Source organism: Artibeus jamaicensis, unplaced genomic scaffold, assembly GCF_021234435.1.
Source record: "Artibeus jamaicensis isolate MK-2021 breed Jamaican fruit bat unplaced genomic scaffold, CSHL_Jam_final contig_786, whole genome shotgun sequence".
NCBI lineage: Eukaryota > Metazoa > Chordata > Mammalia > Chiroptera > Phyllostomidae > Artibeus > Artibeus jamaicensis.
The window spans coordinates 1,134,777-1,150,729 of record NW_026521971.1 but is presented as its reverse complement, the minus strand read 5'-3'; the positions used below and the strand labels follow the sequence as shown (position 1 = coordinate 1,150,729).

General features: G+C 40.5%; 1 protein-coding gene across 9 annotated transcripts in view; it reads left to right on the top strand.

Moving 5' to 3' along the window:
- Positions 1-15,953, top strand: part of RAPGEF6 (Rap guanine nucleotide exchange factor 6) — a 183,410-nt gene that overhangs the window by 148,551 nt on the left and 18,906 nt on the right. For 7 of the 9 annotated variants that reach the window (XR_008392901.1, XM_053672746.1, XM_053672745.1 and 4 more), the window contains 4 exons: positions 3,285-3,496; positions 7,629-7,752; positions 10,140-10,163; positions 13,580-13,800. Coding sequence is in view for 8 of the 9 variants with exons in the window: in XM_053672746.1 (XP_053528721.1) it covers positions 3,285-3,496; positions 7,629-7,752; positions 10,140-10,163; positions 13,580-13,800 (581 nt within the window). In the remaining variant the exon portion in view is untranslated. The remainder of the gene's footprint in view (positions 1-3,284; positions 3,497-7,628; positions 7,753-10,139; positions 10,164-13,579; positions 13,801-15,953) is intronic. The other 2 variants (XM_037129820.2, XM_053672750.1) reach the window with 1 other exon arrangement.

Genomic DNA, 15,953 nt, shown 5'->3' with positions numbered 1-15,953 from the left:
AGGACATTATGGACACCACTCATTTCTAGGGTCTTTGTGGATGTCGTTCATTTCTCTAGTATGGTTTTGCCAGATGATTCTTGGTTGGCATTTATTTTTCCCCAGCACTTTGAATATATCATCCCACTCTCTCCTTGTGTAAAGGCTAAGAAAGCTGCTGATAGCCTAATGGGTTAAGTCCTTTTTTCTCTTTCTGCCTTTAGAATTCAGTCTTTGATCTTTGACAGTTCTATTAGAATATGTTTGGGGCGACCTTCCAGCTTCCTGAGCTGGGATGTCCAGATCTTTCTCTGGTTTGGGATGTTATCGGCCATATTTCTCTAAATAGGCTTTCTGCCCCCTTTCCTTTCCCTTTTGTCTCCTTCTGGAACTCCAGTGGTTTGGCTAATGTGTATTTTTGGTATTTTTCTGGATGGTTGCCTTTAGATCATGCAGGCTGCCTCTGGCCTTTCTTTTTTTTTCTTACACTGTTATTTCAGAGTTCCAATCCTCTGTCTCAATGATTCTTCTTTTGCATCTACTCCGATGTCACTGCTCTCTCTCACATTTTTATTTCATTGAATTCTTCAGCCCCAGATATTCATTTGACTCCTTTTTGGGCTTTGGAAGTGTACCACTCAGCTAAGGAAACCAAGCCTTCACTCATCAGCTTTCCCTTACCCCCTTGGGAGAAATCACATGCCACCTAGTTGAGCTCTAAGCTGTGCTGGGGTAGGGTGATGCCAGCAATGTCAAAGTTCCTTTAACCTACTTCAGTGCATTCCAATTTGTTTTGTTTTGTTTTGTTTTGTTCCAACACAGTGTTGGAACTTCGCCTCTGGAAACCTGGACTTCCACAAGGCTCTCTTGTCTACAGGTGACTTCCCAAGGCAGTGTTGCTAGACCACAGCTGAGAGGGACCAGAATTAGTCACAGTCTCCTGTGGATTCCACGGCCAGTACTGAAGCTTAGCAACCTGTCACCCAGTACACCTGTGAGCAAGGCTCCTCCCAGGTCCCTTGGAGTGTGGTGCTGAGTCCCACAAATTTAGTGGAGGCACTTCTGTTTGTGGGTAGATGCCACATTTTTGTTGTCGGGGGTAGAGGAGGGAATAAAGCGAGGGTGCCTGTGCCACCATGATACTGACATTCCTCTCTCCTATCATCTCTGGGCTGCAGTTTGTGGGAATTTCATCTCCTAAGTGCATTCAAAATGCCTTTCTTTTGCCTCTGAACTTCAATGACAGTTTGGCTTTAAAGTTCTTTTCTCATACATTATTTCGTGGAAACTTAATAGACTTGGCTCCACAATTAGCATTTTGTGTAGCTCTTTGAGTTTCTGCAGTTACTTCCCAGGTCTGTTCCTTATCTCTGAAGCCATTTGCCTTTACATGAGTGTTGCTGCATCACTTCTAGTTCATTTTAGGGTCTCCGGAACTATGGTGTCTATCCAGTCTGGAAAGTTTTCCCAAACTGTACTTTGGAGTATTTTTTCAGTTCCCTTATTTTTGTTTCCTTCTTCAAGGATACCACTTATGCAGATTTTAGGTCTCGTTTGTCTTCCATAGGATTATTTTTTCTCATCCTTTTTAACTGTGCATTTCTGTTGATTGCTTTTACTAACCCTTTTCCGCCATGTCACTTGCACAGGTGTTTAGCACTGTCAGTTTTGTTAATGCAGGTTCCAGTGTGGCCGTACATTTCTGTGCTGGTTTTGTTTTTTCTTCCATTTTTTTCCCTGAACTTTACTACTTTTAAATTAATTTATCATCATATTTTTCCTAAGTTTTTATATCACTGTATTAAGCTGTTTGTTTACTTCACTAATTCATTTGAAATCATGGCTAAGTTGTTGATTAGTCCCAGTTTTCATTTAATTATTGGCAACATTTTTCTTATGTTTTTTAACTGTTTGTTGCAGATCCTGTGTTTATGCCTCCTTTTTAAATGACATTTGCAGGGGGTCCATGTGGGAGTGGAGCCAGGGGAGCATTGCAGGGGAGCAGGGAGCAAGCTGGTCTGTGCATTGTTTTACCCTCGGCTTCTTTTCAGCAAGTGGAGGTTGCTGAACGTTTGAGCCGCATACACCTCAGAGTTTCTCCCTTCTGTTGGGTCTCACTGTTCAGCTGCTTCTCACCAGGATGTTCTATTATTGTGTACACTGTTATACTTTCCCTGGCACTCCCTAGTTGTGAAGAACAGCGTCCAGCCCCTGCCTGATTCTGTCAGCCCGCGGACTCGGATGTGCAGTGTCAGATAGGGGATTGCTGTTTTCACCTTCAGTGGCATCACGTGCTTTGGAACCCTGTGCTTTCCCAGCTTTCATTGAGATCTGCAGCCGTGGATATGTTTTGCAGTACTGCACATACTCCTGTTTGACCTTGACTATTTTTTGATGTTCATCCTAATGGGTTTTGGAGTTTCAGAATCTGTTATAGTTTCAGTGGAGATGAAATTTGCATTTGTTACTCATCCTTTTAGTTATTTGAGTTATTTTCTGAGAAGCAAAGGGAGCAAAGATATCTTAACAGAAAATCTGAACACAAGAGAATATTTTAAATCAGTGGTGTGGTTGAAAATCAGGTGGCTTAGCGTAAAAGTGGGATTGCCAGTGAGAAGTTGAGGCGTTATTTACGTGCTGTTCACATGACAGCACACCTGTGAGAAGTTCGGTACAGGAGTAAAGGGAGGGGGCAAGAGTTGCAGCCTAATTGGCATGAATCATTTTTCAAGTTAGGGCTATCTGAGTGTGCTTAAAATTCTGTAGAAAGGAGACACTCAGCGTACGGAAACCTGGGGGACAGCATTAGGAGTGAGAGATACGGAAGTAATGCAGTCAGGGTGGTTGGGAACAAAACCTCAGAGAAGGAATGCTGCCCCAGCCCCAGAAGTTTTCTCCTTTATGTGTGTACCAGTAGTGTACTCAGCATTACTTAAGCCACTCACAAATAGACCATGTCTCTAGAGAGCTATTTCTAAGAAAAACAAAAACATTGTGATACTTGAAGTTTTTTAAAGTTATATGTCTATTTTATGGAATTATTTTTTGTCACGTACAAACTATAAAATAAAGGTTATAAGTATACACTTATAGGCAAGTAGTTCTTCAGAAAGAGGATTTTCTTGTTTTAAGATCAAGGAGTCCTTATTGTTTATTTCTTCATGGTTTATGCTGTTTATTTCAGCACATCGAAACGTACCCCTGTGTGTTTTAGCTTTGTTAGAGACACTTGGTGTTTGCACGTTACCGACCTGAGTCCCCTCTTGTACACAGCCCCTCTTTAACGTCATTTTCATCTTTGGCAGTGGCTTAAACCTAGCGTCTGTGGCACGACTCAGAGGCACTTGGGAAAAGTTACCAAGCAAGTATGAGAAGCACCTGCAAGATCTCCAAGACCTTTTTGATCCATCTAGAAACATGGCAAAGTACAGAAATATTCTTAGTAGTCAGAGCATGCAGCCTCCAATTATTCCACTCTTCCCCGTTGTCAAGAAAGACATGACATTTCTACATGAAGGTATGTAAAAGTTATCTGAAAATTAGCATGTTTAGCTTCAGCTAATTCTAGAGAATTGTGATTTATTTCATTGATATGTGTTTTTAGTCTAATGATGATATATCACTAAAGTTCTACCCAGTTAAATGCAGCAAATTTTAAAAATTCAAAACCCACATTATTGACAAGGAAAAGTTAGCTGTTAACCCTCTTAATTTAAACATCAACTTTACTCATACCAAGATCAGATGGTTTGATCATATTTATTGTTTAGTAATGTTTTTCCAACTTTTAAAAAATGACATGTACAGAAAAGTGCCCCCCAAAAGAGAAAAGCCTACTACATTTACAGAAACATCCATGTAACCAACATCCAGGTCAAAAGTAAAACACTGCCAGCTTCCCAGGAGCCCCATACACGCCCCTTCCCAGTGACCGTCCGCATCTCCTTCTCCCAAGGCAGCCGCCGCTCTGACTTCTAATGCTGCGGTTTGGTTTCCCCTGCCCTTGACCTCCATGCAAACAGGACCATGGGGTAGGTTCTGTCCTTTCACATTTTGGTTTAGTTTGTTTTCTACTTTATTTTGGTCAACATTATAGATTTGGGAGGTCTTTCCATGTTTTTGAGTGTTGTCCTACTTCATATTCAAAACTATTTAGTATCCCTTTCGTGAATGCAATGCAGTGGTTTTATCTGTTTGGTCGATGAGTGTTTAATGGCTCCCACACGCACCTGTTCTGAATGGTGGCGCTGTTACTGCAGATGTCCTCGCCCGCATCTCAGTGCCTGTGCGTTTCTCCTGTGATTTGGGGCAAGGTTCCGGGTCCGGGTGTTCGTGTGGTCGACTTCAGAAAGCGTTTGGCATTACCACGTAAAGCGGAGCCCTTGCAGTGTTGTTAGAGCTCTCGTCCTTGCCCTCCCCGGCACCTGGTTAGACTCTGTTTTAGTTTTTACCTCTTCCAGCAGGTGTGTGGTTTAATCTGCATTTCCTGTACCACTGAGGAGGAAGAATGCTTTGATACATGTATTTGTCCTCTTGTCTATTATCGGTTCAAGTTTCTTGGCAACTTTTTATTAGGTTGTTGCCTGTTCGATACATTTTAAAGAATTTTTTATAAAGCCAGTGTATAAAACAGTTTGCCTTTTGACTCTCTTAAGGTTCACTTTGATGAACAGCAAGTTTCTAGTTTTAGAAGATCTTTTGCCATGTTTTTTTTCTACAGTATCCTGCATTTTTTGCACACTATTTGTCCTACTCCATACACTAACTAACTGTACACTATTTTGTTATTTTTCTAGTGTTGCACTAGGCATTACAGTATTTATATGTGTTGATATTAGTTTAATATTCATTAGTACTTTTCTGCATGTCAGGCATTGCAAAGAACTTAGAGCATTTTAAATTTTATTTATCCACCTCTAACTTGTATGTATTTGTTGCCATGCCTTTAACTTCCATGTGATACTGCCTTTGTTCAGTAAAGTTAGTTTTCATTTAGCTTTACTTATTTGATGCTGCTGTTACTGTTTTTGTCCTTTTATGCGTTGCTAAGCTTCCGCAATGATGGTGGGTTTTCCTACAGAAAATCGTTCATCACTCCCTTTAGCGTGAGTCAGATGGTGCTGAAATATCTTAGTTTTTGTTTATCTGAAAATATCTGTACTTCATATTTACTCTTAAGGCACAAGTTTGGTTGGCAGTTGTCTTTTGCCATTTTGAGATGACGTTACATCATCTGGCTCCCATCGTTGATGTTGAGAAATCAGCTGTCCTATTTGCTGTTCCTTTGACAGTAGTCGATTCTTTTTCCCATAGCTGCTTCATAATTTTCTTCTCTTTGTGTTTTCCTCTGATTTTGCTGTAATGCGGTCAGGTGTGGCATTTCGTTTTGTTTTAATTCTTACTTATAAAAGATATTGAAATCTGTGTTTTGATATTTTTTTGCAAGTTTTGTAAAATCCTGTCATTTTATGTTCAAGTTTTTCACCTCCCCGCCTCAGAGCTTTCATTTACTAACTTTGATTTCATTTGTTAGACCTGATTAATTCCCCCTGTTAATGCCCTTACTGTCTCATACTGTTTTGTGTATTTCTCATCTTTTTGTCTCACCGTGCTTTGCTCTGGGTGTTTTCTTCTAACCTGTTGTCCAGTCTATTCTCTCTTCAAGTATGTCTTATTTACTTTTAAACTTATTAGTGAATTTTTAATTCCAATTACTCTATTTTTTCCTGTTTTACGGTTCACATTTACTTATCTTTTTATCTTGTTCTCTGCCAAAGTTCTCAGTGTTGTTTTTTGTATCTTTAACGTGTACAATATGGTTATTTTATAGTTTGTCTCGAATGACTCCCCAATCCAGGTCCTTTGTGGGTCCCTTTCTGTCGTCTTTTCTGTCCTGTGCATTTCAATCCTGTTGTCTTTTCTCCTGATGGCCTTGGTTATTTTTGACCAAGTGAGTGTTGTGTATTGAAAATTACGGAAATAATATGAGCTTTCAGATGACGTTCCATTCCTCCAGAGAATTAAAGCTTCCTTCTGCCAGTCGACAAGGACACTATTCTCCAAAATTACATTATTCTAGTTTCACATTTTGCGGTAACTTAACATTGAACTTTTATCCCAGTGCACACTCAGTGGACTGGTCCATGCTAACATGGACCCAGCTATTCTTAGTCCCAGGATACAGCATTTCAGGATCCCAACCCAAAGCACTGGAGGCTTACCTGGACTGGAGTTCTTTCCTCTAACCTCAAAAGTCAGGGACACTGTCCAGTTTTCCAGCTCAGTGTCTGCCTTTTCTGAAGTCCGCAGATGTGCCTGGAGTCTGGCCCTGGGAAATGCTGCGCCTGCCCCGGACCTGCATTCGCCTTCACTGCCTTGGTACCTCAGCAGAGACTTCAGACACTTTTTCTATTTCCGTCCCAATTTTCTGCTGTTTCTCCATAATGTAGTTCAGACTGCCCAGTCTGACTGCCACCCTCTTTCATTGTCACTCCTTTTTCATAAGATACTCTGAAGCTCTGACATGCTCTCACAAGACCTGCTTATGTGACTTAGAAGTATTTTTGGTGGTTATCTCATCTTGTTTCCAGCTCGTGTGTGTGGGAGCTGCTCACTGTGAGAGGAGGCCACCAGGTGTCCCGGACCTGCGTGGTTCTGCAGCCTGTCTGCAGGGCTCCTCGTGGGCTGCCGTGGCGATAGGCGGGGTTGTGCTCACCGTTACAGGCAGGCGGGGGGAATGGAACGTGGGTGTAGGCAGTCGGAGCGCCTTTTCAGTGTGTTTGCTGCCTTGGGGTCGGAACCGGGTGAGCAACAGCCGGACTTAGTCTGGTCTACTTACTGTCTCCAAAGTCAAGTAGACCACTTTGGAAGTTGTATGACTTTTTCTCAGAGAAGTACTTAGCAGAACAGAAACGAAAATTATGAAACTTAGGAACTAGCAAATTTATGTTAAATGATTAAAGTCATGATCATAAATTCAAACTCTGGGAAAGGGAAAGTGAGTGGCAGATTAAAAAATGTTTATCCTTATGAGCCAGCACCTCTTAATTTTAACTAATTATTGCCATTTGGGAAAACAGACCTCCTATTATTTCCCACCTAACTCCTGCCTTTTTTTCTTCAAGAGAAGTCAGAAATTATTGTTTTCATGGGATATCTTCAATGTCTTAAATGTTGACGGCTCATTTAACAATTTTTCAGTATTCCACAGCAAACAAAACTTACTCTGTGGTTTAATTAAGCCCACGGCTTACTTTCTCTGACATCTGGTAACACCCAGGTCTTCACTGCCCAGAGCAGCAGGCACACTCTCCTGCCTGAGAGCTGGCTGAGCATCGGGAGGGCTGGATTCGAGGAGCCGCACGTTTTAGAAGTGTGCCTGTGACCTAATGAAGTTCATTTTAGAAGTTATGCTGTTTATCACTTTCTAGTACTCATAATTATTACCTCCTTAGGAATAGAATTCCTCCCAATAGCTCATTCCCTGGGGGCAGGGTTGAACCATCTGTGGTTCATCAATTCTTATAGCAAGAATGGCAGTTTGAGAAAGTTATTAATTTATACCCCCCAAGAATAATAAATCGACTTCTGCTACCTTTTTATAGATACTTTAATTTAGACAATTACAAACTTTTCCTTTTATTCCATAGGAAATGACTCCAAGGTAGATGGTTTAGTCAATTTTGAGAAGCTAAGAATGATTGCCAAGGAAATCCGTCAGGTCGTTCGAATGACGTCTGCTAATATGGACCCAGCTATGATGTTCCGACAGAGGTAAGGTGCTGAGTGCACAGGGTGGCACAGGAGGGATGCAGTCACAGGAGTGGTATTGGTCATTTTCGACCATTTTTCATTTGTTACGTGCTATGCAAAGTGCTTGCATAATCTCAGAGGAGTGATTTATCACAGTAACCCTTAAAGGTAGGTGATACAGACCTTCGTTTTCCACGTGAAGACACTGAAGTTCAGAGCAGTTGGGTAAGGTGCCTGGGATTACATAGTTTGCTGAGATTTGAACCCTAGTTCTGCATTACTTTTTTGAGTAAATGGATAGCTCAGTTTGTTAGTGTCATTTAAAAATATTATCTAACTTAAGTAAAACTTGCTTATTGTTACTGAAGTTACCACAGAAGACGAATACTTAGGTTTTTAACCTGATTTGTGAAGTATTAATGTGGATATGACCTTTTTTCCCTTTTACTGAATACTTTAGTCCTATTTCCATCTGAGTCCTACTTTATTATTCTTCTCAAGTCACGGCACTGCTGTTTATTTGTATGCAAGTTCTTTAAACATAATTTCGAAAGTGCAAATCTAGACATGTTCCTTTAATAGAAAGGGAAGATATTTGTATCTTACGTTAACTTGATCTTCTAAAAATGCTTTTTAAAATTCATTTTTAATGTAATAATAAAAGCTTCCTCAAATTTCTATGAAATTTAAACATAAAATACATTGTCAAGCTGTCCCCAGTAATTTTTATAATTTTCAGAGTAAATATTAGACTTTTAATCTTTTATCTGATTTTCCTCGGGGCCTTTGTATATAGTTTCAGTACATACAGAGCTTTTAAAAATGAGATGTTTATAGAGGCAGACACAATTTCTCTGGCTTAAAAAATACAGTTTACTAAAGAAACAAAAATACTCAGTTCTTTAATAAAAACAAATGGAAATGGAGTTTTTGTAACCAAACAGAATTAGTGTGTGTCTGGATTGGCTTTTGGTTTGGTTTTATTGACACTACTGTTCAGGGGTCTGTGTTTTTAGAAGTAGTTGTTCTCATGGTTGCTCTGGTTTAGAATCTCCACGTGTGTAGGGGGTGTCAGACCTCTCCCCCACGCATCTCGCCTCTGCTCTGGAGAATCACTGCCTGGGACAAGAGGTGTTGCACCCCACAGTGCGGGGGTGGACACTGTCCGAGTGGGACCAAAGTGCCCCTCGAGAGTCTGTTTGTTTGTTTGTTTGTTTGTTTTTAGTTTGTCGTTGGTGTTGTTCCATGTCCTGGTGCAGTGGCCCCATCACTGCCTGTCGGACCTTCATTTACTTTGTGTGTGTGTGTGTGTGTGTGTGTGTGTGTGCGCGCACGCACTCTGGTTGCTGAGGACACAACGGGTTTGTGCATCTGCCAGTCCCATCGGTGATACTATGCTGAGTACCAGCTCTGCTTCAGCAGTGAAAAAAGAATGAAAAAACCTGAAGAAGAAATTAATTAAACTTGGCTGTTTTCCTGGGAATGGCCCTGGCTAGCTAAGTAGAACACAATACAGAAGAAAATAAAAGATTTATAATTAGATTGGACTGAACTTTTCCTGAATTAGTGTCTTTTGTCATGCAGTACTGAAATGTACTGATTTTCTTAAGCAAATAATTGCCCATTTTGATGGTGCATATTATGTAGTATGGACAAAGTAGCCCCTTTTATTTTAACAGTAATCAGTTTACTGGCTGGAATATAGCATCTTCGGCTGCCCACACTGGAGCTCCCTGCAGACAGACCTGGGGTGCACTGAGGCCAGTGGGTGATTGAAGGCAATGCAAAAATCTGCGTAAATAAAAATAAAAATACAAAAAGCAATGTTTACTTAATCCAGTTGTTCAATAAGGATATACAGTATTAGAAAAATTGTGATGTATTTTTACTTTTTAAGTTGAATTTTTCTGGTTAAAATTTCTTATAAAATACACTGCTCAAAGATATTTCTGCACCTAAAAGTGAAATCATGAGTCTTTATGTTTTTGTAATTTCATACTGTCACTTAAATAAGTGCCTCAAAAATCCTTTGAGAAAAATGTTTCAAAGTTCTATTCCTTAATTTAAGGTTTCCTTTCCTAAAAGTCTTGAATCCACACTTTTTGGTAAATAAATGTTTTCCCTTAAACTTCTTATTAACATAAGCCTTGAATTAGGTATTAAAAGTATAATTGTCCAAAAGAATGTTTTTTAGACATTTTAGAGGTTTTTGGCCATCAGTACCTATAATTCATTTTATTTCTCTGGATTCCATTAAAGTCATTTTACTGTTAAGCTATCATTTTTTTCCTAGTGAAATTTTTCTGTTCTATTCTGTCTCCAGAGTTTTTCTGGCTCTCAACTGTTGTCTTTTTTCTGTGCTTTCCTGTTCAAACACATGCTTCAATGTTTGTGGCTCTTGCTTACAGGAAGAAGAGGTGGCGGAGTCTGGGGTAAGTGTAGAGATGAATGCAGCTGGAACGGAGGTTGTGCAACCCTAACACGCCCTGCATCCTTCTCATTAATGCACGCACACAGCACAGCATGCCTTCTATTAACCCTGTCAGCCCCCACTCCTGGCAAGTGCCTTTTGCTAACAAGGTGAACGTAGTGATAGAACTAGCTTTTTTTTCTTTACCTTTTTGATTATTAATGTTCCAGAAGTCCTGTTTAGGTTTAATTTAGCAAGGCCAGTTAAATGATGATGGCGATGACAATGATAGGAAATATTTGTTGTGTGCTTGCTACGTGCCACACACTGTCACAAGCACTTTTTACGAACTAATTTTCCGGGCTCCCCTGTGAAATGAACACCGTTGCTCCCACGGTGCAGCTGGAAAAGATGCAGTCATCCTGGTTCCTGCAGCCCACTCGTGGTGGGTCCAAACCCAGGTGGTCTGACCCCAGAGCCCACACCATTTTCTTTTATACAATTAAATACATAAATATAAAAATAGGTAAGAGATTTATTAACAGTACCTTTTTACATCAGTTTTCAAAAAAGAGGCAGCCCTTAACTGAACTATTGAGTTAGTAAATAACTGAAGTAGAGGATGATTTTAATTCCTCAGATTTTCTAATACCACAAGACTTAGAGCACTGATTGAATTTTATATTTCTCATATTTTTAATTAAAAGCTCTCTTAGCTCTCTTAAAACTGTAAAATCAGATACTGCCATCTTTTGTTCTGGTTGGTTCAGATCTCTGCTTCTACAGAGCTAGATATCTATTTAGAATCAGGATTTTTAGGACCTTATAAATCATCTATATGATCTCAATTTATGATGAAGAAAGATGGTTTTTGTAGATGAAGGAATTGCCTAAGAATGGTGTTACTTTAAGATTATAGTGAATCATGAAGTTAGGTGCTTTTATTACATATAAGAAGGATTTTTTGCGAGCCACTTACTTTAACTTGAGTCTGTCTGTCTTGTGGTCTTGTTTTCGGTTGATGTTTGGTAAACTTGAATTTCCTTCTGCCTTTCCCTCCCTTCTTTGTGTGTTTCCCATGTGTTTTCTTCTGTGTTACACATGTATGTTTTGGTCTTTGCTGGTTCTTCTCACAGAAAATGGCAATTGAATCCGGCATTACTGTTACGAAGAAGAGTACTTGGTCAGTACATCTCAGTGGGAATTTGAGGTGTTTGAATGACTTAGGTGCCACACTCACTGATTATCCAGCTTTAGGTTTGCATGTACAACACTAGCAGACAACAGGCATTTTCATTTTTGTATTAGAGTGTTTTCTGTTTTGGAAGTAGAAGACATTTTGCTGTCACTTATCACAGAGTTCTCATTTATTAGACATTTTGCATGTATCTTTGATTTGTGGTCTCTGCCTCTTATTCTCCCCGAATGTCATCAACTAAGATAAAATTAGTAAGTTTTTGTATTACAATTTGCTTCTGAATTTTAGGGCTTGATTTTACTGCATTTGAATCTAAGGCATCAGTTGTTAGACATACAATTATTTTAGGTACCACTGAACTTACACCTAATGAAAGAGCTCTTACATGAATTTAAGTATGTATTTTTATCACATAACACCCTTTTGCATTCATAAAAAGGAAAATATAAGCAAATTAAGTCGGTCAGGTGTTTTCTAAAACTTCTTCATACTCAGAATGTGCGTCTTCTATATCACTTTTAGAGTTTCCAGCACCTCAGTTCCTTCCCCAGGCAGCGTTGCCATGGGTGCCGCCAGGTGTGTGGACAGCACGGCCTTTTGTAAAACAAGCCGGAGCAGAGTCCAGAGCTGCTGGTGCTGTGCTCTTCAGTGGACTGAGCGAGTCAGTGTGGCCAGCCTCCTTTTCGTGCCCGCCACTGTGGGAATGTTGCCCAATTGGTTGGATTCACTACCTCCTTAAAATCATTTGCTTCCTGGGTTAAAGAGTAATTCACACTGTGGCTGGTGTGGCTCAGTGTATTGAGCCGCAACCTGTGGACTATAAAGTCGCCAGTTCGATTCTCAGTCAGGGCACATGCCTGGACCAGGCCAGGTCCCCAGGTGGAGCATGCAAGAGGCAACCAACCGATGTTTTTCTCCCTCCTTTTTGCTCTCTCTAAAAATAAACAAACATCTTTTAACAAAAGAGTAATTCACTAGTGTCACTGGATTTCCTTCCAAACTACTCTGCAAGTGTTGAAGTTGTCTGCACGTGTCATCACTGACAACCACGGCACAGTCCTGCTGGACCAACTGTGACCAAAAGTTGCCGTCAAGTGTAAGACACACCCTATTTCAAAGATCTTAAAATTGTGAAAGAAAAAACTATCATAACACTTGTACAAATTTTGTTTCACTCAGTTTATGATGAAAACATTAGGATCTTAGTACCTGTTTTAAACTGGGTATGAGAGCATTAAGAAACAAATTATTGTATGCATGTAGTCTGTGTATTTAGAATATTTTTGTGTAAATATTAGGCTAATTTAGAAAACCCTTAGATACTATTTTGGATAATAAAATCATAAAAACCTTTATCATTTTGGAATGGCAGCTGCCTTTAAAATAAAATTCATCATAGAGCCTTGCATTGGTTTGCCTTGCTTGCTAGACAGGACAAGCAGCCTTGCGTTTCGCCTTTTCTGCCGGTTCTAGATGTCCTCGTACAAGGGCGCTGGTGAAAGAGAGTAGAATCAGGGGACGCTAACACCAGTTGAATTGTGGTCATTGCTGCCCAGCTTGCAGCTCCATCACATCAGAGACACTGCAGAAGGAAGGTCCCAAGTCCCGAGCCCCGCCTAGGAACCCGCACCCAGGCACCCATATACTGCCTAACCATTCCACGTGTGAGGGGCAGCCTTGGGTAGCTTTTTATTGCATTTCTATCTCTGACTATATTGAATTGAGCATAAACCCTGTTGTCTTTCTTACTGGTGGTCTCTTTGAATTTGGCCAACTCTGGTCAGCATGCTAAGAGTGGGCCTTCTGTAGACTGGTAGGCGATGGCGGTAGTGCCCAAAGCAGTGCGGGCAAGCACAGCTGCTCTGGGGACCCTGGTGCTGAAGGGCCCTGGTGGCCGTGGACGGGCCCGTCCTAACTCAGGCTTTCGCCTTCTATCCAGAGAGTGGGGACTACATTTCTTTGTCACCATTGTGCCATGGGTTACCCAGGCATACACACAAGCCTGATGAAATTCACTGCTCAGGAGGGTTTATTGTTTTGAATTCTAAACTTTGCCAACTCTTAAAACTTAGAACATCGCCATATATGCCATATTACTTTGCATTAATGCTCTTCATCTTTTAACTCATTTACATCAGCATGCAATAGCATTAACAGAAGCAAAATTCTCTTAATCTTCAGTCTGCCATGCTCGAGTCTCATCATTACAGCCCCTTATTGTGATCTCCATCTCCTCATAGGTCCCTGAGTCAAGGCAGCACAAACTCGAACCTGCTGGACGTTCAAGGAGGCGCTCACAAGAAGAGAGCGCGCCGCAGTTCTCTGCTCAACGCCAAGAAGCTCTACGAGGACGCCCAGATGGCAAGGAAAGTGAAGCAGTATCTGTCCGGTCTGGACGTGGAGACAGACGAGGAGAAGTTCCAGATGACGTCACTGCAGTTGGAGCCCGCGTATGGCACCTGTGAGTACAGGCTCTCTGCCGTGGCCCCAGGTAGCACAGTAACATAGAAATTTACCTCTCCAGAGTTGTGCTGGAGTCCCAGGAAAATTAACTTTCAATTGCAAAGGATTCCTGACACAACCCAAGCATCACGTTACCCTTTAATCAGAGAATCCCATCCCTTCTCAGCAGTTACCTTATGTAAGAAACAGAGGGCTAATAAGTAGTTCATCTTTAAGAAGCATTATAAAGTCTTCTTGTAAAAACTGGAACATTATACCAAAGGCCTTCTGTTAAAAACATTTTTACCTTCATCCCTAAATTAAGATTAAAAATAAGTGAAATATTAACCTTTTAAAAAATTTCATGGATAGTATTTACCAACTAGAAAATACAAGAAGTTCAGTTAAAGCACTGTTAGATAAGAGGTGTCCAAAACTAAGGGAAAACAAAACTTAGAGACATTCTGATGTTGTTAATATATAAAAAATATGATTGGCAAGAGAGAGCCTGTTCTCAACATTGGGTGGGGTTTGGGAGTTTGTTTTCTTTTTTTCTGAGTACAGAACAGAATGCACGTGTGTCTGGGTCAAGGCAATCACAAGTTGTAAGAGCAGAAATGGGAGATGATACAATCTACTGTTTGTTGTAACAACAAAGTAAGGATGGTCTTAAATTATTAGTAAAGGGTGTGTGAGTGCGTGTGTCCCAGTAGGAGAATAGAGCTTGTTAAATGTTGACAAAATACTGGCGCGGGAGGTTCAGACTTTCTATTTCCGTTTCTGATCGATTGGGGGACGTGGTGCCCATCGTAGGCTGGCCCTGAGCTTGATGAACGGAGTGGTGTTTGCAAAGCAGTAGAAAAAGTCTGTCCGCAGTGGAAAAGAGAAAGTGGAAGTATAACCCAGTATTGATTTAAAACCATCAGGTCTGACAGTGACTCTCAAAAATACAAGGTAGCGATTCATTCAGTAAAAGTTGTTGTGAATTAGTATCTTAAACACTCCTACTGATCGGAAAAGAAAAGGAGTATGTTGGAACACACGCCTGTGAAGGATGGGGAGACAGTGTGAGTCTCGTTCATTACTGTTTGGGCAAGGTTCTCTTCATCAAGCAAGGGTTTGGAGTGTGTGTGATCTTGCCGATGCTTTCTACATCAAATCTATTAAATTAGGAAAAGGAAATAGTAAAAAACTAACAATAAGAGCTTTCTACATGCCAGTAACCATGCTAAGTACTTTATAAACAACTTCATTCGCCACTCACAGCACCTGTGCGGTGTCCGGTATTGGGACTATGTTCCAGTGAGATAATGCAGTGGAAAAGGGTTACACAGATAGTGAACTGCAGCAGAATACATAACAACCTGTTTCCTTTTCAGTCAGAGGAATGATATATAGCCATTAAAAATAATAAATATGCATAGACTTAGAAGGTACGTGGGAAAATTTCTTACCACACATGGGCTGTTAAGAATAGTGTCAGCCATGGGATAAATAGTAATGTTGAAAATAAAGACTGAAAAGGTGTACAGAATCTTTGAAATTGTTTGTTTTTTTAGACAGAGAGGAAGGGGGGTAGAAAGAGAAGGAGAGAAACATCAGTGTGTAGTTGCCTCTTGCACACCCCCTACTGGGGACCTGGCCCACCACCCAGGCATGTGCCCTGCTTGGGAATCAAACTGACAACCCTGTGGTTTGCAAGTTGGTGTTCAATTCACTGAGCTACACCAGCCAGGCCCAAATTTTGTTTGTGTTTTAATGTTCAAAACCATATGCATATTTCATTTATTAAAGCACTCTGATCCGGCTTTGATCATCAAAATTCTTTTTTTAAGACTTTATTTCTTTATCCTTAGAAGGGAAGGGAAGGAGAGAGGGAGAGAAATATCAATGTATGGTTGTCTCTCGTGTGTCCCCTGCTGGGAACTGGCCTGCAACCCAGGCATGTGCTCTAACTGGGAATTGAAGCACGATCCTTTGGTTTGCAGCCCCATGCTCGATCCACTGAGCTATGCTTGCCAGGTGATCATCAAAATTCTTTTTTCCCAAGTAACTTAATATAGACTTTATCACTATATGGTTATGGAGCCCAATTTTTGTTCCCGCTTTTGTATGATAAAAGGATATTTGTTTTGTCTTTTGTTTTCCTTATCAGATATTCTTTGTTCCCTA